This window comes from Tenrec ecaudatus, chromosome 2 (genome assembly GCF_050624435.1).
Source record: "Tenrec ecaudatus isolate mTenEca1 chromosome 2, mTenEca1.hap1, whole genome shotgun sequence".
In the NCBI taxonomy this organism is placed as follows: domain Eukaryota; kingdom Metazoa; phylum Chordata; class Mammalia; order Afrosoricida; family Tenrecidae; genus Tenrec; species Tenrec ecaudatus.
Genome location: NC_134531.1, coordinates 6,749,147 through 6,771,998, shown reverse-complemented (window position 1 = coordinate 6,771,998; position 22,852 = coordinate 6,749,147). Strand labels below are relative to the sequence as shown.

General features: G+C 42.1%; 1 protein-coding gene across 1 annotated transcript; it reads right to left on the bottom strand.

Moving 5' to 3' along the window:
- Positions 1-8,719: 8,719 nt before the first annotated feature.
- On the bottom strand, positions 8,720-9,358 carry LOC142438841 (large ribosomal subunit protein eL18). The gene has a single exon (XM_075540856.1). The coding sequence runs from the start codon at positions 9,325-9,327 to the stop codon at positions 8,761-8,763; it is 567 nt and encodes a 188-aa protein (XP_075396971.1). The 5' UTR covers positions 9,328-9,358; the 3' UTR covers positions 8,720-8,760.
- Between the last annotated feature and the right edge of the window lie 13,494 nt (positions 9,359-22,852).

Genomic DNA, 22,852 nt, shown 5'->3' with positions numbered 1-22,852 from the left:
GCAGTGGAGGAGGAGGTGATAAGTGAGCCCACTTCTGTAGAGACTTACAACCTCGGAGACACCACCGTGGAGCAGTTCTGTTTCATCTATGAGTTAGAATATACTCAACATCAGTGGACTGGTCCAGCATCCCACATCTAGAACTTGGAAGGGCAAGGATTTACACTTGGTGGTCAAATGGTTTTTCCGAGCACTGTCTGCATTTTCCTCGATCATTATCTAAGGCTGGTGAAGGCACCTAAATATCATTCTTTTCAATTCCTTATCAGGTAGTTACAGTGCTATTTTCCCCCTGAGGAGTATTTTTACTCTTTGTGTTTGGCCACTTGTTTGCATCACTCTGTCTTGTGTAAACGGAAGTTGTCTGTTGCCTTTAGGACTTTGTGCTATTGTTGCATTTGTATTTAACTGGCCATTGTATGTTGGTGTCCGTTACCCAGTATTTGCCCAGTCCTTCTTCTTTGTTTTTGTCTTGATATATTTGAATGAATGGGGAAGTGTGCTATTCTGCTTGCTAGCTGGTGAGTGTCACAGAGGCTGGTAGTTTTTCTGACGGCTCTGTTTACGGTCAAAGTAGACCAGTTGAGGAAATGTTGGCCTTGTGTTGGCTGACGCCGATCACTCATCAGGAAGTGCAGGAAGAAGTAGAAACTGGGCGGAGCGGCAGATGATCTGGCTGTGATTGAGCAGCATGAGGACAGTGGCTGTGTCCTACTGGGGTCACACACAGAGAGTGAAGCTAAAGGGAAAACTATAAAAAGGAAAAAAAGAAGTAAAGAGTAGAATAAAAGAAAAGAAAACAAGAGGAAAAACAAGGAAATCATAGTAACAATAAAAAAAGATAATGAGTCTAAACAAAAAAGGAAATGGAAAAACTGAGAGAACAAGAAAACAAAATGACCAAACGAAAATACTAAACAAAAACCGCCCCCCTGAAAGCCCCATTGCCATAAAGTTGATTCACAGAAATCCTACAGGACAGAGTAGAACTTCTCCACAGGGTTGCGGAGTCCACAGATCTTTACGGAAGTAGACTGTCTTACCTTTCTGTAGCAGAGTGGCTATCAGTTCAAAACATCAAATTTTGGTGAACAGCCCAGTGCTTAGTCCACCGTGCCACTGTTTCCTTAAATATTAATAAAAAACCGGGGGGGGGGGGGAGAATATTGTTAAGAGACAAATTAAGAAAGACAAAAAAAGAAAAAAGAGAAGGTAAAACAAAAAAGAGAAAAAGAAAAGAGAAGAAACTGAAACAAAGTTCACTAAACAAAAACAAGTGAAGCAAAAGAAAATAACAAAAGAGACAGGAAATGTGGGGTGGGAATTAGGCTCCATGGTCAAAGTGCTTAGTCCTGGAAGGAGTTCCTGCTGGCCTAGGGGGAGCTGGTAGCAGCATACCTATTGGATAGAGCGTGTTCTGCTGCTTTGAAGAAGCAGATAGCATGTCCCCCTAATGTGAGAGTGGTCGGTGCCTGGTTCATGGTTCACAAGCCTGTGCATCTACTCTCAGATGAAACATGGGCTGCTTTGGAGTTGTCCCCAGTGTAGGGTTGTTAAAGGTGAGAGTGGCCACACTGGTAGCAACCGGGAGAGTGTGGACGGGTGTGGGGGGGGAAGGAAGGGCTTACCTTTCTAGTGTCCAGTCATCAGTGTGGGTGCTCATGCAGTCCTAGGCAAGCAGAGCTGAAGCCCTGGAAGCATAGTGGTTACCACTGGGCAGCTCACCACAAGGTCAGCATTTGGAAGCCACCAGCCAGTTTATGGGAGAAAGACTTGGCTTTCCACTCCCACAAAAATTATAGTCTCAGAAGCCCACAGGGGAAGTTCCACTTTGCCCTATTAGGTTGCTAGGAGTTACAATCGACTTGATGGCAGTCGGTTTTTTCAGTTTATCCCAATCAGAATGCTGCTTTCAACATTTCAAAATGGTAGCCTGAGTGAGGCTAGCTAACAAATCACCATTCTGCTTTTCGCATTGTTTGCTGTTTGCATTACATTTCCCCCTTTGGTTGGTTTTCTTTCGTTCCTTTTTAATCATTTTATTGGGGGCTCTTACAGCTCTAATAACATTCCATGCATCTATTATATCAAGCATTTTTGTACAAATGTTGTCACCATCATTTCCTTTGGTTGGTTTTCAATCCACTTGCTTATCCTTTCCTTTGAAGCTCAGGGCTCCCAGATTATCATCTGTGTCTGTTTCAGTTAGTTCACCTGTCTTTGCTGTAAAGGGTCTGCTAATCTGCCATCTTGTTGGAAGGTTTTCCACCTCCAAAACTACTTTGATGATCTCAGACATTAAGTTAGAGCATTTGATACATTTATAGTTGTTCAATTCAATGATTTCTATCATTTAACTTTTTATATTTCTTTCCTTTTTGAATCCCCCCTTCTTGTTACATTTGACTGTTACTCGCTCTTTCTTCTATTGTGTTTCCTCTAATAGCTAGGAAATGGCCTTTGTCATAATAGAGTCAGTTATGTTTGGGATGATAGTCCAAACTGGACCGTATTAAGCATGGCACAGGTCGTTAATAGTTACTCTATGACCGCATGAGTAACTCCAAACTCTCTGGGGCTCATCACAACCTGTTGTCCCTAGAAAGATATTCCAGTAACAAAGCCTCTCCGTCCCAGTGATTCCAAACAAGAAGGCATGTTTCTCTCCTGCTACATGTCAAGCATAAGTCAGCAGGACAAGTTCTGCTCATTGTGGTTACTCTTGACTCAGCCAGATGGAGCTTCCGTCTGGACTCACTTCTTTGTCCCGGGAAACACAACAAGCCCAGGACAGACTGAAAATGCAGAAACAGGAAAACCCAGTTAGGCTTTCTTAAAACAGTCCACCAAGATAGGCACTATGTATTCATGCATTCATTTAATGATGATTGGTTATTGAGTCTGTTTGGAGAAGGTGCAAGGAAATCCCATGTAATGAGTTAAGATTCCCATTAGAGTCGGTTCATTTTCCCCAGTCTTTTTTCATCACCATGCGCCACTGGTGACTGACTTGCAATGTTTCCCACAAGCATTAGGAACTGAGTGACAGAATTCATGCCTTCCATGCAGGATAACCTAGTTCTAATTTCTTATGTAACCACCACGTCTCCATCCGTGGAGTATTAACTATTGCTACAATGCTAAACATGTCTCAGTGGAGGATCAGACTACCATTGACTTGGGAGAGATGCCTGGTGATCTACTTCCCCCAAATCAAGCCATCTGGAACTGATCATGCCGACCTACAACCTCTCGAGGGAATGCTGCAGGGTTGGATGGCATTTCCATTAATTTGAGGCTGACTTCATGGCAGATCACAGCAGCAACCAAAAAAGCAGAAAGAGGCTCCCACTGCACAGATAACGGCAGGGCCACAGCACTGGCGCTGTACAGTTTCTGGAAGTCCCCTCCTGCCTTGAGTCTTAGATGATTTTCTAGAAAGAAAATAAAAGCAAACACTTAAATCGGAAGCGTCCTCCTTGCTGGCGAGGATGGTGCAGGACAGGGCGTTGCTCCATTCTATTGCTCATTGGGCCGCTATGAGTTTTTAACTGACAGCTAGCAGCAACGTAATGACACTGCTTTGCTTGAGTCTCACAATTTTGCTGGTGAAGCCCATGCACACAGCTTCATTTTCTTATTGCCATGTGCAGCAGCAACCTTCTTCTGAAAGCTGTTCTCCCCTAAACAGCACTGAGCCTTCCTACGGAAGCAGCTTTCTTCCCAGACGATTATTTTCTCCTGCACTGGTTCTCGAAGATGTCTCCACAGCACATGACGTCCTTTCCAGAGATAGTTGCTGAGAATCAGCCGTGTGCACGGTCGTGGAAGAGAAGAACGAACATTTACTGAAGGCTTACCAAGGTTGACGTGTCCCCCAGGGTGTTGTTATCCACTGTCTCTCTATTCTTCTCAGTACCACGAGACTGTCTCTGCTCCTGGAATGAGGTCTGGCTGGGAAAACACCTTATTTCCTACACACCTACTTCTTCCAGGTGTGCTTGGAAGAACCGAGGGACACTCGAGCCGTGTTCTGGGGCAGAGGATGCCCTTCAATGTGTCCAAGCCAGCGAGTGTTCCCACGCCCTTGAACATCCATTGCAGCCTTCGTCCCCCACAGCACCAATATGCCATCTCTAGCCTGTGTCACTGCAGGCTCCCCTGGCCTCCTATTTTCCTGACAAAACTAAGGACTAGGAACAAGAAACTACACTGACTTCCACCTACCATAGCTCCAGTCATCCTCCTCGGCAGCCAGCGTTCCTGTGTAATCTGCTCTGCTCTTATCCTTTGATAAGACAAACTCCCTCCTGCAACCTGATTTCCTCCTTCTGTTCCCTTCTCAGCCCCTGCTCATCAGTCAGCCTCTATCACCTCTCTATCTCCCACTTCCCCTTCTCTCCTGTCCTTCACACCCTGTTGGCTCAGTTGAGTTTATTCGTGTTTGAAAGACCTTCCTTAAACAAGTTTGCTCTAAGGATAATCTTCTGTCTTCACTTCCTTTTGCAGACAGTCCATTGGAAACATTTGTTTGTTTACCACTGCCTCCTGGTCTGTTCATGGCTCAGCCTGCTCCCTTCTCTCAAGAGGTTGAATTCCAGGTGGTACCTGCTTTTTGATGGATCCCATTTAGGATGAACCACCCTTACCTGTGTTTAGCTTTTGCTATTGTACATCATATCGTTAGTACAACTATGTGTCACTTAATGGCCACAATATGTTCGGGGAAACAGAATGTCATGTCAGGTGGGGGTTGGCCTGCTTTCCCTTCAAATTATCTCTGTGCCTTAGCAGTGATCCTCCAGGGGTTGAGAGGGATTCACCTCTGTTTGGTCCTCAGTCCAGCTCATTGGTAATTTCTCCATATTGGACACCAGGTTTCTCCCCTCTGTGCTGATATTGTAGCTTTCAGTGGAGGGGATCCTTCAACCATTTGGGAATTTCTTCTTGGCTTTTGAGCATCATCATGATTGTGGAGCGTGTTGTGCGTGAACGGTAAATGATCACGTTCACTGAGTTTTCACGTGTGTGCTGTTGAAAAACCTTTTGTTTCACTTCCACATGCACACTTCTTCTTTGCCTCTTGCTGCTGTGTTCCCCAACACTGGCTTTGCTGTATGTGGGAGCCATGATGCCCTTCATGGTCACCGCTTCTAAAGAAAATTAAAATTAAACTGAGACCTAATGTTACAAACTCAGGAGATTCGTGATGTAAGATTGAATGTCACTGCCTTCCAAGGCGAAGCACACACTGCTCCATTGTCAACATTGTAGGCAAGAAGTACAGTATAATAAAGACACAAACTGATAACCTGGACTTTTATTATGAGTACCAAGACACATGGATCATAAGTTATATATGTATTGCACCATTTTATACCTGGAAGTACAGGTGCATTATACACAAGAGATAGGAGAGGTATATGGTGTGTGTGGGGTGGGTTGCGTTTGCTGTGATGTCCCGTACTCTGATCAGAGTATCTGAACTCTATGATAACCTTATGGGACCAAGATGTACCTGTGACCTTAGCTGAGTGGACTTTACATAGTGGATGACATGAAGTGCAGCAGTACAGTATTTTTGGACAATATCATTCCCAGATGCTCATTTCCAGATGTTGCATTTTATGATTTGCCATTCAAAACTTTCAGAAGCCCTGATAGCATCACGGGTTGCATGCACTGTTGGGACTCAAAGGATTTAACAACCGGTTTGCTGCCCTAATGACTGCTTTAAGGATTAAAAATAAGAAAGATACATCAAAAGCTAATGTATCATTTCATACAGTTAATACTTACATAAGAACAATAAAAGAGGAACACAAAACTAAATTACGTTGGAAGAAATAGTTTTAAAATGTTAATGAAAATATATTACAATAATACCTGACAAAAAGCAACATGATTGTCATTTGAGACACTTCCACCTGACTTCTCTGAATGCAGCTTGTTCATCTTTTAAGAATTTCTTTCTGCTTCTTCTGAAATCACAGCAATGGTTCTGACTATGTTTTCAGCTCTTTGGACATTTTCAGGAATTGCACGTTTCACTGCTACCTTGTGGGAATTTGGGGCATGGCCCAAAACTGAAATGAATAACAGTGTGTCACCCTCTGGTGATTTGACGCTCTTCCTACTTACATTATATGGTTGTTTACTAAAGTAACAAATTTGAGGGGATGAAAATGTACGTTTTCATCAAAAGTGTAACCATTCTTATGAAATACAAATAAATATTACAAGCATAGTTCCAACTATTTTTTATTTTAATTTAATTTTATTGGGGGCTCTTACTACTCTTATCACAATCCATACATCCATCCATCATGTCAAACACATTTGTACATATGTTGTCATCATCTCTTTTAAAACCTTTTATTTCTACTTGAGCCCCTGGTGTCAGCTTCTCATTGCTTCCCTTTCCTCTCCCACCCTCCCACCCTCATAACCCCTTGATAATTTATAAATTATTCCTTTTTTATGCCTCATACTGACTGCTATCTCATTTCACCCACTTTTCTGCTGTCCCTCACTCTGGGATGGGGGCCATATGCTGATCATTGTGATTAGTTCCCCCTTACTCCCCTGTTCTCCCTACCCTTACCTTCTTAGCATCGTTGCTTTCTTTATTGGTTCTCTGGTGTTTATCTGTTCTGGATTCCCTGTGTTGCAAGCTCTTGTCTGTACCAATATATATGTTATGGTCTACCCAGATTTGTAATATATAATTGGGGTCATGGTAGTGGGGTGGGGAGGAAGCATTAAAGAACAAAAGGAAAGGTTGTGTGTTTGGGTGGTTCTATACTGTACCCTGACTGGATCTTCCCTTCCTTGTGGCCATTCAGACAGGGGGTGTCCAATTGACAACTGATGGGCTTTGGGTCTCTATTCTGCTCTCCTCTTCATTCCCATTGATATGGTTTTTTGTTTGGTTTGTTTTGGGTCTTTGATGCCTGATAACTGATTCCATCAGCACCTCATGATTACACAGGCTGGTGTGCTTCTTCCATGTAGACTTTGTTGCTTCTCAACTAGATTACCGTTTGCTTATCTTCAAGCCTTTAAGGCCCCAGATGCTATCTCTTTTGATAGCTGGGCACCATCAGCTTTCTTCACCACATTTGCTTATGCACCTGTTTGTCTTCAGCCATCATGACAGGGAAGGTGACCATCACAGAGTGTCGTGTTAGTAGAACAAATTGTTTTTGCATTTAAGGAATACCTGAGTGGAGGCCCAATGTCAATCTACTACTGCAATACTTTATAAATAAGTATATGTGCATAGATCTCTTCCCCTGTTGTTGTTTATAAATGTATTTACATATGTAAATGCCTGTATTTAGTTCCAACTATTTTTAATACCCTGGAAGGAGTGAACATAACGTTAAGTGCTTTGATATGCTGTTGCACAGAAGAACATTAAAGAAGAGTAGGAATGTGCATTGTGATTTCCACCTTGGCTGGCTGCCCAGCTGCCCGCTTTAGACAGCACCCAGATTCCAAGTGCCATTTTAAAATCCAGTTGGCCTAACTCAACCAAAAAAATTAGAGATCAGCGCTGCTGAACCCGTGGGAACCTGCTGCATCCCACCACTGATGGCACATGAGCTGCTAACCTAAATGTCAGCACTTCGGATCTATGTGTGCTGTGTGATCACCTTCTGTTTCACTCCCAAATTGATACTTTTCCTTTGCTCCTTGCCGCTGCTGTCACCAGCCTGGATTGTACTGCACCGAGTATCCACGATGCACTTCATGGTCATCATTCTAAAGAAAATGAAAATGGGAGGCAATGCTGTCCCCTGAGGAGATTTGCAGTATTAGAGATCGAATGCTCCTGCCCACCAAGTGGAAGCACACACCACTCTGCTGTCAACTTTGGGGATGGAAAGTACAGTACGGTGGAAAACCACTCAGTCCACGGGACAAAGGTTAGGCTGTCGGCTCAAGTCAACATTTACAGAGAGGTAGTTCTAGTCTGTTCCCGTCGGGTACTTAGAAGTCAGAATCCACTTGATTGCAGTGGGTGGTCTACTCAAAGCACTGCTGTATACAGTTAGCTTTCTAAGCTAAGTCAGGGACTTTGGTTGCTTAAAAACAGGGGCCCAGATGCTAATGTCTTTGTCAAAGTCCATAGGCAGATCCGGGAAGCAGGGAGATGCTACTGAGAAATAGCAGAAGAAAGACAATATGAAGGAGTACACAATAACTCTCACTCATTGTCTGACCAGAAACACCGCCCTCAGCTCCAAGTAGCAAAGGTCCTTCCAGAAGGTGAGTTATGACCACAAGTGACAAAACACCAACTTTGACCAGCTCTTCTTCTTCTTCATTGGAAGACATTTCTATGACATGCATATGTGTTTACGTATGTATGCAAACCAAATTGTAATCTGAACTCACTGCCATTGGGTCATCCTGATGCATAGCAACCTTACAGGACAGGGTTGGATTGTCCCTGTGTTGTTCTGAGATGATAGCCCTTTACCAGAGTAGCCAGGCTCATCTTTCTGGTGGTGGGTTCTAACTGCTGACTTTGTGGATCCCAGCCCAACTTATAATTCTTACGTCATCAGAGCACCTAGGAATGCATGCATGCGAATGGCTCTGTGAGCTGATATGTAAGGATCCCTGCCCTCAGAGACAAAGATCAGATTTAGGAAGCTGCTAATAGTAAGAAGAAATAATGCTTTTTTTTTTTTTTTTTTTTTTTTTGCAGTGAACATCCAAAACGTTTTAATAGCAGGACCGGATCTGGGGTTAGTTTTTGTAGCCTCGGCTGGCACGTCGGCCTCTGGCCCGCTCGAACTTCCGGCCCTTGGAGCGAACATAGGGTTTGGTGTGACTGTGGGGGGTCCCTGGCGCCTTGCCGAAATGCCTGTATACCTCGCGGCCCTTGCGTGGACCAGACAGCAGGACAGTGCCACAGCCCTTGGGAGAGTCCAGGGCCAGCTGGTCAAAGGTGAGAATCTTGCCCCCGGCCTTGAGGATGCGGCTGCGGGCCCGGCTGCTCACTCGCAGGGCACACACCTTCAACTTGGGCACCTCTTGCACCCGCACGTCATCCGTTATGGTCCCCACGACCACAGCAGTCTTGTTTTCTCGGCCAGGAAGCTTCATCTTCCGGATCATCCGAGAGAGCGACAGGGGCGGCCGGTTGGTGCGACTCATGAACAGTCTCTTCAGCACAACCTGGTTGAAGGTGGAGTTGGTCCTTCGGGCCAGAAACCTGTATAGCTTGACCAGGAGGCGCAGGTAGATGTCCTGGCTCTTGGGTTCCTTGCGACGAACCTTTCGGTCCTTGTTGTGGCGGATGTCCACTCCCATGATGGCGCCTCCTGCTCAGCCGGGTCCGGAAAGAGGGCGAAATAATGTTTTTTAAACGAAGTGTTCAGCTGGTGTCAGAATCAACTTAGGGTGGAGTCACTGCAATTGAAGCCTTGCATTCTTTGGAACTCTCTGCACTCGCCAGAAGGGATTCTTGTTGCTCTCCCCGACACCCCCTCCCAAGCTGTCAGGGCCCGATTCTGGGCTTTTCTTATCTGACCTGAAAATTCTGAATATTTTGCAATGATGCAGTCAATGCTGACACATTGAATTAGCAAATTTAGGCATCTCTTTGGTGGATAGGCACTGTTCTCAGCAGCAGGAATATGAAAGAGATGGCACATTCTCTGCTTTCATGGGTTTGAAAGTTTAGTAGAAGGAGGTTGACCAAGAGCATCCATAGTAAATAAGTATTGCATAGCATTCTTGTAAGTGAAAAGTTCCATGGAAAGGGGCAGAGGGGATTGAGAGAACAAGGTGGAGTATTGGTGGCAGATTCAGTAAGGTGGGTCCAGTGACTCCAGAGGAGGGAAGGAAGCCAGGCGATAACCTGGGGAAAGAGTTATAGGCTAAGGGAACAGTATGTGCCAAGGTTCTCAGGCTGAACTGTACTGGCACATGACACCACAGTCATGAGACCATGGCTGAGGCCACCCTGGAAGAGGCCGAGTGAGGCGCAGGGAAGAGTGTGCAGGGCTCTGTGATCCTCCCCTCCTCTCCATTCTGTGTCCTTCCAACCCTCAAGCCACGCAAAATCAGTCACTCATGTGGCTCTTATCTTTGGACTTTTTCAATCTCTCTGCTCTTCTCCATTACCAGTGCCCTGTCTGCACCCACTCACTTGCTTAATATTAAAGTGGATCCATTTTCATCTCCCTTCAACCTGTCTGTCTCAGTTTACTGGTGCTCATGTAACTGACACCACAATGATAGCTTTCAAGAACAGAAACTTGTTTTCTTGTAGTTTTGAAGCCTAAAACTCCTATCCAAAGTCCAGGCTTTGCAAATTCTTCTTTTGTCAGGATCCCTGAGTGCTTTTGCTTCTTGTTAAAATGATGTGTGGATTATAGCTCAATAAAGCAGGTTTTTTTTTCTTTTTCATAATTTTTTCATTGTAAAGTAGGGGGTAGGGTTTACATTCCACATCATTAGTTTTGCATTAAACAGTTTAAGCTACTAATTAAATGCCATAGAAGTTTACCCTTCACCCTGATTCTTCTTCTCCCTCTTGTGGACGCCCTGTTCCATTTCACCAACATCGGCACTCATCAATAGTGTAGTTCATTGCTTTATCTTCTCTTCCTGGCCCTCCTGGCTTTGGCAACCTCCAAAGTCTGAAGTGAGGCCAGAGTGCTCCTTAGAGGCAAGGATGGCAGGACTTCATCTTACATTCGTTGGATGTGTTGTCCGGAGAGACCAGTTCCCGGAGAAGGACATCATGCTTGGTAAAGTGGAGAGAGTGACAGAAAAGAGGAATGTCCTCGATGACATGGATTGATGCCGTGGCTGACCCCTGGGCTCAGGCCTCAGAGCAATGGTGCGTGCTGATGTCTGTTGTGTATGGGGTCAGCATGGGTTAGTACTGGTCCGAGGGCACCTACAACAATAACGACAAAGTCTGTTCCCATTGGGATGAGAGTCTTTATCTATTTTCCCCTTTTGTAATATGGATTCATATCATATTTGTCCTTTTGTGATTGACTAATTTTACTCAGTGTTATGTTGTCTTGGTGCAGCCATTCCCACGGTATCTGTTTTCTCTGATATATGCTTCTTTCTATGTCTAATCTGCTCTTTTTATTCCTAAAAAAGGGACTAAGTACGGAGCACATGATGTATCGGCATGGCCTCTGTAGACTAACAAAGACAAATCTATTTCCTAAAGGATGGCGTCTTCAATTATAGAGGTTAGGATTTCAGCATATTGGGGGATAGGGCAGGGGTGGAAGAACAAAGAAAAATCCATAACTCTGTCTATCACATTCCGGCCTGAAAGAACATGCTCTCTAACATGTAAATCTAAGAATACTGGAACCTCCTCCTTACTTTTTCATCTGTCTGTAGTTGCACATGCGCGAGTGTGTACATGTGGGCACGCACACAGTACTTCCTGCCAACATTGGAATAAAGTTTGAATGCCCCCTTCCATCTCCCAGGCCTTTTGTGAGTTAGTTGACATCTGTCTCTCTAGTTGCCCAGCAACTTTCTGTCTGCATGAACACACAGCACAGTTCCTTTCTCGCATCCTTTAGCTCTTGTGAGCCTTTCCTTTTTTTTTTTAATCTCTTTCTCTATTTTATCACGCTGTGGCTCAGGAGCCATCTCCTCTCCTCTGAATTAGATGCCACTCCCTCAGTAGTGTACTAGATCAAAGCACTCCTGCATCCCCGAGTAATTGTTAAATCACTTGCTTCTACTCTCTAAGAAGGAGCCAAGCTCAACTGACATCAAGTCAATTCCTACTCATAGCAACTCAGAAGCCCAGAGTAGAACTGCCTCTGTGGATTTCCCAGACTGTAAATCTTTATAGGAATAGAAAGACCCATCTCTTTCCCTAGGCGTTGCTGGTGGAGTTGAACAGCTAACCTTGAAGTTAGCAGGCCAGCATTCTCCTCTTAATAACCCTACATTCCTTGAGGATAGAGACCTGACACTAGCATCATTTTACATACCAGCACTTCCAACACTGGGCATCTTCTGATCCTAGGCAGAGCCCATTTCATGCCAGTGTCAATGTTGACTGTAGGCACAAGCCTTCCTCATCACTTGGATACTGTCAACCCATCTGTCAAGGCCTAGATCATGTCTCTTCCATGCATCTCCCAGAACTCACTCAATGGAAATACCTACCTTTATTAATAGTATTCATTGTGGACCATTTATCCTCCTGATCTTTCTCTTCAGGGTTTGGTAAATCCATTTATCCTGTGGTCTTCATTTCCAACATTGAAACAATGCTTGGAATATAATAGGTATGTTATCAATATTTAATGAATGGTTAATCAATCGGCATGCTTTTAAGGGAAGCGCAGGGTGCCACGGGAGATAAGACACGAGCTCGGACGTGAAGGGCAGCACTATAAGGAAAACGTACAGATGAACACGTGCTGGGTGTGTGTGTGTGATAGATTACGAAACATTATTTTGAGCTGTCCCCATCAAGAGTTAGCATCTATATGTCCACCACCTGCTGCTTGAGCTTGACCTGATGACAGATGGAGCCAGCAGACCATTAGAAAGCACGTTTGGGCATTTGGATTCACCCTTTTTTTGCTGCACTAGGAACCCTGAGCCCTGAGTTCCTGATGCAAACAAGCCTGAGCTAGGCCTGTTGGATAGCTGTATCGAGTAGAACTGAGGAGCCCAGCTGGCAGCCATGTGAATGATGCCTTTGAGGCCATCCAACCCTCGCTGTATCATTTGTTGGATGCAGCCACATGTGTGGACCTAGTGAAACCAGTGGGGGAATCATTCACTTGAGCTCAAATCAAAATCCAAACCATAGATCGTATGTTAATGAGCAGTCATTATCTTAAGCCACTAAATTTTGAAACAGTGTGTGCTATACACCAAAGAACAAATGGCACACCCAACTCAAGATAACACTGTTGGGTTCATCGCCACCCTGTAGCAGAGAGCAGAATGATTTCACGGGGTTTCTGAGGCTATTCGTCTTTACAGCGGCAGGGAGCCTCAGCTTTCTCCCACGGAAGAGCTGCTCAGTTTGGACCTAAAGGCTGATGGATGTAAGGTGGAAAGCACTCTTGCGCTATAGGCTTACAGATTTTAATTTAGTCCGCACTGCAACATTAGCACAGGTTCCTTCGTGAGAGAAAGACCTAACTGGCCCTATGAAGATGACAGCCTAGAACACCCTCTGAGGCAGCTCACAGGGGGTTGTTCTGAATCAAATATTAACCCACTGACACCTCAAAGAAGCCACCTTTCCCTCAGCAAACTGTGCTACCCGACTGGAAGTTCCCCCCGTTGTTTGTTTAATGCTTTCAGTATCCGCAAGTTCATTCTAGGTCTACCCAAAGATGCGACTGGAAGAGAAAGGAGTTCATGACATGAGCGGATCGTATGTTTCTCCAACAGATGCTCTATGAGGATCCCGGATTCCTACTAAATAATAGTATTCTTAATTGCCCTTATTTGACCTGAATCCTCACAACTAGACCAATAATTTAGATCATGTTAAATGGAAAAAAAAAAAGTGTTACGTTGCTGAGAAGTTTGTTTGGCTTGGATCCAAAATCAATGCTCATAGAAGCAGCAGTCCAAAGATCAAATGGCATGTTTCATTAAGCAAATCCGCTGCACAAGACCTATTTAACCAAATAGGGGTTGACTTTGAGGACTAAGGTGCATCTTATCCAAGCCATTGCATTTTAATATATGAGGAAGACTGTGATCCCCATGGCCAGCAGTATGAACAAGCAGCTCCAGGGGAGAGAGACTGGGCTTTCTACTCCCGCAAATAGTTGCAGTCTCAGAAACGCACAGCGGGTTGGAAGTTTTGTTGTTGTTGGGTTTTTTTTTGAGTCTTACACATGTGAAAGTTGGACATTGAGTAAGGAAGACCTAATTAGAATTGATGCATTTGAATTGTGATTCATTGAATTGTGTGAATATTGAAAGCACCACTGACTGCCAAAAGAACACATAAATTTATCTTGGAAAAAATACAGACAGAATGATTCTTAGAGGCAAGGATGTGACAGTTTGTCTCACATATTTTAGACAGGTTGTCAGGAGAGACCAGTCCCTGGAGAAGGCCATCATGCTTGGTAATGTAGAGAGGCAGCAAAAAAGAGGAAATTCCCTCGACAAGATGGATTGATATAGTGGCTGCAACAATGGGTTCAAATAAAGGAACAATTGTGAATATGGAGCAAGATGAGCAATTTCACTCCGATGTAGGTAGAGTCTCTATGAGTCAGGACCAACCCAATGACTTCTAACAACAACTTGGCCCTACCATTTCCATGAAAACAAAGGAATACTCAGTGTATGTCTACTGTACATTTAGTGCATGTGGAGGTGTGTTGTGAAAATTGTAGAAACCCTGAAACCCGGGTCAAAGCTTCCAGGAAGTAATGGCTTGTGTAGCACCCACAGGAGCTTCCAGGTCAAGGCTTCTGGGAAGTAGTGGCTTGTGGAACCCACAGGAGCTTCCTGAGGTAAGGAGGGGTGTATAGACTCAAAAGTTTCCCAATCACAAGGCAGAAGCAACAGCAGAAACGTCCATTCTCTACAAAGGCTAGTGAGATATCATGAAAGAGTATTCACACCCCGACCCCCCTCAAAAAAAACAAAACACAACTCCGAAGCCCTTCTGAGTTTGGCACATTCCATGCTAAGGCAGGGCCGTCCGTCAGATTTCTAGCTCTGCCTGGGAAGGAATATTCTGCCTGGTGGCATTTGGCAAGAAACCAACAGTGAGCATCGTGTAGATGGCAGCTTATGACGACCTCGTGTTAGTGTAGAACGGTACCCGGAGGGTTTTCATGACTGATTTTTTGGGGAAATAGCCCAATGACTTTTATTGCAGGTGCATCTGGGCAAACTCAAACATCCAAACTTTTAGTCAGAAGTGACTCTCAGGGACCATTTGCATCACCTAGGGACTCTGGTCCATGGGCAGGATGGAGGAAATGTTCCAGGAGAATTCTTCTGAGAGGAATACCAACGGTCAACCTCTAGGTTGACCATCAGGCTTTACTGCTTTTCTGTGCTAGGGACATACTAGTGTTTGTCTAAGGTGGTGCCTCTTATTGTTCAGAAGAAGTAGCTCTGGTCCAGTCTGGAAGATGTCCTTGTCTGGGTTCTTAGTGAAATCTGAGCGGCATCGTGTTCCCCGGTGTTTTAAGGTGATATCAGGGATCAGCATGAACTTCTGTGTTCTCAGCTTGTTTTCCTGAGGGATTCCCCACAGTCAGTATTTTTCTGGGAAGTCTGGTGGTATGTGTAGAAAAAGGTAAAACAATACATGCAGGAGGTAGAAGATCCCATGGAAAGACCAGGGTATTGGGGAGCAATAGGTCTGGGTTTGAATTCAGACATGTGACCAAAGTCTAGTCACATAATTTCTGTAACCTATTGTTTATGCATCTGTAAGTCAGCACAAAAACAGCCATGGGGGTAGGATGATGTAACTCAGTAAGAGCCTAATTTAATTTACAGTACAACCTCAGAACATATTAATGGTATGAGATTGCTTTTCTCCACATTCCTTTCAGCTTACCTAAAACAGAAGGAATTTGATGCATGAGATACATTTATAGCCTGTTATCTTGAACAGGTTATAAGTGTTGATCATACATACAAATATTTATTTATATATAAATGTATTGTATAACGTTATTTATAAAGATATTATATAATATATTTTATTATTACATATAATTATGAAATAAATATATAATGGTTATAATATTATTATATATATACATATGTCCCTGGTTTTGTTTCTCTAGTGAACTCAGCCTAATACAAGAAGAAATGTCTAAAACAGTGGTCTAAGATTTTACTTTATGAAACAAATGCAAATTTAAACAAAAGTAAGAAGAAGAAAATAATAAAAATCAGAACCAAATCTGTAGAATAAGAAACCAAAACCCAACTGGAACAAACTAAATAGAAAAGTTGGTTCTGCAAAAATATCAAGAAATTCACAATCTTCTAGCTAAAATGGTTATCGGACAGAAAGCAAAATCAAGAATTAAAGCAGAGATGTCACGAAAAAAAGTATTAGGAAAAATGTATGCCAACCTATTAGCTACTGTACAGACACATTCCTAAAAATGTACCAGCAATGACTAAAGGAGAAATTGAAAATCCTAAATGTCCCACAAGTAATAAAGGAATTGGATTGGTTCTTTAACGTCCTCCTACAAAGAAAATCTCCCATGTAGATGAGCTTTATCGCAGATGAACACTATCAAATGTAAGAGTGGAGTATTTTCAGCCTGACACTTTTTTTTTGTTTTGGAAAGTACACTGAAACAATAACATCATGAAAAGGTTTTGAAAAATGGAAAGATACTGATAGCTCACTGCCATTGACTCGATGCCCACTCCTCCTGATACTTTATGACAAGGTAGAACTGAGTTTCCTCTACTGTTTACGGAGAGACTGGTGGTTTTGAACTGCTGACCTTGAGGATTACAGTCCAAGGTATTACTAAAAACTGATCACTTCTTATTAAAGTGTCTATGAAAACCCAAAGGAAAGAGAATAGCTATCATAACTTTTAATTAGATAAAATATTGTGAGAATTAGATTTCTTTATTCAAAATTTTCTAACACTAGGTGCCGTAATCAAAATAGGAGTGCACAGCGAAGAAGCAGATTGGGAAAGCAGAAATGAACTCTCACATGACGGTCAATTGATTTTCAACAAAGGCGTCAAGGTAATTATGTGTGTGAAGAAATTGTTTTCTGTTCCATAGATTGTACTGGGACAGCCAAATATCAATGTACGAAAAAAAAATCCAACAATTAAAATAATAATGATAATGAAGACCTTTATCTCACCCCCCACACACAAAAAGTAGCTCAAAATGGATCTGAGACCTAAGTGTAAAGGTTGAAAAGGCAGAACGTCTAGGAGAAGACTTAGGAAATAATCTCTGTGGTCTTGGATAAAAGGAAGAGCTGTGAGATATGATGCCACAATCACAACACATGATTTAAAAAAATGAATGAATGAAATTATATTGAAAGGAAACAGTATTATTTCAAAAGATACCATTCAAAGTTGAAAAGAGAAACCACACACTGGAGAATAGAATGCAATATTATATCTGATAAATGGCTTTTATTCAGAATATATTCAATGATTATTCAGACTATAAAGCAGCCCAATTAAAAAAATAGTCAAAGGATTTGAATTAGAAATTTTACCAAAGAAGATTAACAAATAATAAACACATGAAAAGATGCTCAGCATCACTAATCATTAGGAAAACTCAAATTAGAATCACAATGAGAAGCTAGTATGCTTTCTTTCAAATTTATAGTCAGACAGACTAACAATAGATGCTTCAAAGATGAATTTCTGATAGAAATACAAAGTCAGCCAAACACTTTGGAAAACAAACCTGCAGTTTCTTCAAAAATTAATACCAAGTTGTTTTACAATCCATCGAGATTGGTTTTGTTAGGTGCCGTCGAGTCAGTTCAGACTCATAACGACCAGCTTCATGCATACCAGAATGAAACACTGTCCAGGCCCGAGCCATCCTCCTGACTGAGGGTAATGTTTAAGCCCGTTGGTACACCTACTGGGTCAATCCATGTTCTTGACGCTCTCCCTCTTTTTCACTGACCCTCTTCTTATGTAGCACGACACCCTTTCCTAGGGGGCTTGTCTCTCCTTGTAACATGTCCAGAGGACAAGCAATGAGGTCCTGCCATCCTTAATTCGAAGTAGCATTGCAGCTGCACCTCTCCCAAGAAATGCTTGCTTAGTCTCTGGCAGTCCATGATACTTTCAATATTCCTCACCAACCCCTTCACTCCAAGTTATTGATTCCTTATGCAATGTCCCACTTGCACGTGCAGATGAGGTGACTGGCCACCTCGTGATTTGGTTCAGGTGCACTTCAGTCTTAAAAATGGCACGCTGGCCTTAAAGCTCTGAAAGAGATCAGATGCCGCAGATTTGCCCCACACGCCATCTGACTTCTTGACGTCTGCTTCCACGGCACTCAGGTTGTTTGCTCGACATACAGATTGAATAGTTATGATAAAAAGGTACAGTCGTAAAACACGCTTTTCCTGATTTTAAACCAGCATTCCCTTGTTTTATTTGAACAGAGCCTCTTGATTCGTGAACAGGTTCCACAGGAGTGCAATGAAGCGTGCGGGGTTCCCGTCGTTCTCAGTACGAGCTTCAGTTTGTGATTGCAGTTGCTCCTTAGGTCATTCATGCGCAGTCGTTTTTCGTTTCTTACATATATGTTGACATACAAATTAATTTCTCAGTTATTTTCTGTTAGTTAAAATATTTGTAGTTTTCATTTCATTTTTCTTTTTGCATCATGAGATATTTGGTTTTCAAATATTTTGAGATTTTCCATTTATCTTCATAATCTATAATTATGTCCACCATACTCAGAGAAATGGTGTGAATAATTCAAATTCTATAAAATGACAAATGTTTCTTATGTGTGTATTAGAAAACAATGTGTTTCCTGCAGTTCTTGGGGTTATTGTTCAATATTGTTCAATATGTGCCCAATACATGCATCTTAACAATTTTTAATCAGTTATTTTAATTACTGTGAGAGCTATGATAAAATCACGATTGTAGTAATTCTTTCTTCATTTAGCTTTACGTATGTTTTCTTTACGTCGCAAATTTTGAGGCTGTATTATTAGATATGTGCTAAAGAATTAAACTTTGCTGTTGAAATTAGCCTTGGTTTCATTAAGATACAGTTTTTTAAATATATATTTCTCATTTCCAAGCCTGTTGTTTCTGATGTTAAAATATTTATATCAAGCTTCTTTTACCTAGTTTTTGCATAGTATATACTTCTACCCTTTTACTGTTATATTCACTTCTATAAACTGGATATGTAGTACTGTGGTTAAGGTGAGTCTTTCATAACAGTTGCTTTTTAAATGCAATCTGATATTTAAAAAATTATTTCTTTGATTGATATGTAAAATAATTTATTTTGTTCCTTTACACTCCTTAAAGTTTTCTTTAACATTTTTACATTTTCCCCATCTAGTGACTAATTACTTATATGCTTTTTACATTTTCCCCATTTAGTGACTAATTACTTATATGTTGTTACTGATAGGTATCTTTGAGTGAATCCTGTCTCATAAAAATCCTACGTTCAACAACAACAAAAAAAAGCCAACGATCCTGCACAAATATGGTTACTTTTGATTCGATGATAGCAGCTACTGTGTCAGTTCACCTTATCAAGGGCGTTCCTCTTTTTCACAGACTCTCTACTTTGCCAAGCATGATGTCCTTTCCCAAAAACTCATCTCCCCAAATAACATGTTCATGTGCATGAGACTCAGTCTCACCATCCTCGCTTATAAAGTACCTTCCTTCAAGGAGGATATGCTTAATGTTCCCTATCAGCTCTCTAAAATCAAAGACATCGATTCTCCTCTACTTTATCTCATTTATTGTTGAACTTTCTCATGCCTCTGAGGTGATTTAAAATGCCAAGTCTTGGGAGAGGTACACTTTATTGCTCAAAGTGATATCTTTGATCTTTATCACTTTCAAGAGATCTTGTGCAACAGACTTGCCTGATGCAATAGTCAGTCATTGAGCTTTTGCCTGCTTCCATGGCCTTTGACAGTGAATCCAAGCAAAATGAAACCCTTGGCAACTTCCATGTTTTCTCATCTTATCGTGATGTTGTCTTTGTCTGTTGGTCCAGTTGTGAAGGGGTGACGTCTTTAATATTCGTCAAGAAGTGCTTCACGTCCTCTTTAATTTCTGCAAGCAAGATTGTGTCATCTGCTTATTTCAGCTTGTTAATACGCCGTGTGTTAGCCGTGATGTTATGCTCTTCTTTATGTCCTCCAGCTTCTCAGATTATTTGCTCAGCACACAGATTGAATAAATATGGTAAAAGGATACAACCTGACACACACTTTCCCTGCTCTTAAACAGTTACTATTTCCTTGTTCCCTTTGAATAACTAACTGCCTCTTGTTCTGTTTACGGGTTCTGCCTGAGCAGAGGTAGGTGTTCTGGATTTCCCATTCTTTACAATGCTATCCACAGCTTGTTATGACTCACACATAGCATTTGTTATGAATGTCTATGCAAAGTCAGAAACTTGCAAGCAGGCACCTCTCTGGGATCCACCTGGCATCATTTTGATATCCTTCCACATCTCTTTCTGAATCTGCCTTGAATTTCTGTCAGTTGTCTGTTAATGTGCGTCTGCAACCATTGTTGAATAACTTCCACCAACATTTTACTTCCATACAATACAAATAATATTGTTCGGCAACTTTCACCTTGTTGTGGGTTACCTCTCTCTGGAATGGGCACAAATACAGATTTCTTCCAGTCAGTTTGCTAGGTTTCTGGTTTCCAATTTCTAGCTGTAGACTAGTGCAACTAGCTATTAATTAATTTAGCATTCTATTCATAGAAAATTATGAAATGACAACCTATATTCTTTTAAAGTCAACCATAAACCATGAATTCTACATCTTATAGCACCAAGGCTTTACAAAGTGGTCATTCTTTTTTAAAATTTATTTTTAATCTTTTTATTATTAAAATTTTTTTACAAAGTGGTAATTCGAATCTCTACCCCTTCCCATAGTTTGTGCTAGTATTAAATGAAATTAAATTTTACATGTGTTGTAAAACACTATGGCATTTTTATTATTTTGTCAAACAATCACTATATATATAAAAGTATGCTTCAATACTGAATCAAATGCAAATGTGCTGCTTAAGATTCTGTTTTCTACATGTTTGAGGCTGTCTTCTAGGCTCTTCATTGAATGTTTTTCTTATCCCTGCTCTCATTCTTAGCTAACAACGCTAGAGTGGCAGTGTTGTTGTTATTGCTATCATTAACATGATTAGTTGTTTTTAGGTGCGGTTTGTTGAGTCGGTCCCGATTCATAGTGACCCAATGATTCTCCCATGAAATTAAAGACATCCCAGCATTTTATCTTGGCTGAACACATATCTTGTCTCAGATGACAACTTTCTGGGTTCTTTGGCCAGCAGCTATCATAGAGATAATGTGATGTATTAAAACAAAACAGAAAAACAAGCCCAAACACAACTATAACTTCAGGAGGGAGCCCCTTCTCATTGGAGGGCCATTGCCTAGCAGAGTTGACCTTGCACTCCAGCCTGAGAGACACTGACATTACTTAAGCCCAAGGACGAGAGGAGCAGCACCAGAGAGGAAGTCCCTCGAAGAGATGGATGGGCACAGTGGCCGCAATAATGGGCTCAAATATAAGAACAGTTGTAAGGATGGTGCAGGACCGGACAGTGTTTCATTCTATGGTGCACGATGTCTCTGTGGCAGTTACATAAACTCTTGTCAACTTGCAAAGGGAAAGAGGTGGAGTTGAAACTGTCAATCGGGTCACAGCTTGATGACCTCATTTGGAGGTGTGAATGATATAATTAGCTCACTGGAGGCCAGATACTCTCTCTGCTTTGATTCACTGGGAGACATTCCTTTTGACAAGTTACATGGAGCTATGCTGATAGAACCAGAGTCCTGTAGCTGGAGAAGCCACGTGGAGACCCATGCCAGTGCAGAGATGCTTCCAACACCACCGGATCCACAAAACTTACCACCCTCTTGTCTATAATCTTGCTGCATTCAGCATCATTGCATGTTCATATGAGTCTAAAGAGGAATTAATGAACTAGTATCAACATATGGGGTAATATCAAAGGGACTTGATCTAGACTGGGCTGGTATGTTTTCTTAATGTACAATTGTTTTTTGATATAAAGTTCTCTCTTACACATATATGAGTGTCTATGAATTTGTTTTTCTAGTCAACCCAGACCAATACAGTTTCTATGGGTTGGAATTGACTCAATGGCACACAATCGCAAACAGCATCTGTCTGTCCCTGAGATGTATATTGTTCCGTTTCATTGGTTTACTCTTTGTACCCCTATCTTATTATATTTTTCAACATATGTTGGACATGTGTTGGGGTCAGTCCTGCTTCTTGTACTCTGACCTTCCTATGGGCCAGAGAAGATCTTGTGCTGGGCTATGCAATTTCACCCCACCAATCAGTTGCCTTCAAAGGGAGGGACATGAGGAAATCCATGGATGAATGACTGTTCCTGCTATCTTCATTTATTTTGGAGGGATCTTCCCTGCGACAAACCAATAGAAAGAGGTAGCACCGGAGTCCACACCAGTCACATGAAACCTTGTGCTCCATTGTCCCCTAAGGTGCATGAGACAGATTCAGAAGCAGTCTGCCTCCTGGGCCCTGGTGAGAACATACTCTTTGGCCCCCTTGCCTCACAGAAACATCCTTAAGCAGTACCAGGGGGCCTATCGTATTAGGAAATGACTGCCTTTACTCTCAAATGAGCTTGTTTTAAAGCAGGTATTTAGAGTAGGTAACAAAATTAAAAGCAAAGGTCGAATTCTACATTTAGCTGCATAGTTACCTCTGGGAACTTCAAGGATTTAAAAAAACCCAGAATGATATTATAGGCCCAAGGGCTTTCTTTGAAGGAGGGAAGTCCAGTGGCAGAAAGGTGCTTCAGGGGCTCTACCTTTCAACTCAGTAACGAAAAGGAGGCACCGTTACTCAAAACCTCCAGCACTTTGCAAAGGGTTTGAAAGAAGTGGAAAGCAACAAAGAACAGAATGATCTTTGCACAGAGGGCATGGGGATGTGCTGGTTTCTAAGCCTGCCTTGGAATTGGCATGCGTGCAGAATGAGACCTGCTCAAGGACTTTAACTGATCTCATCACTTCTTCTCTTGCAATGAAGACCATGTGGCTACATTGGGAACAC

Coding starts and splice junctions, on each gene's coding strand:
- LOC142438841 (XM_075540856.1), bottom strand. CDS start 9,327: ATGGGAGTGGACATCCGCCACAACAAGGACCGAAAGGTTCGTCGCAAG.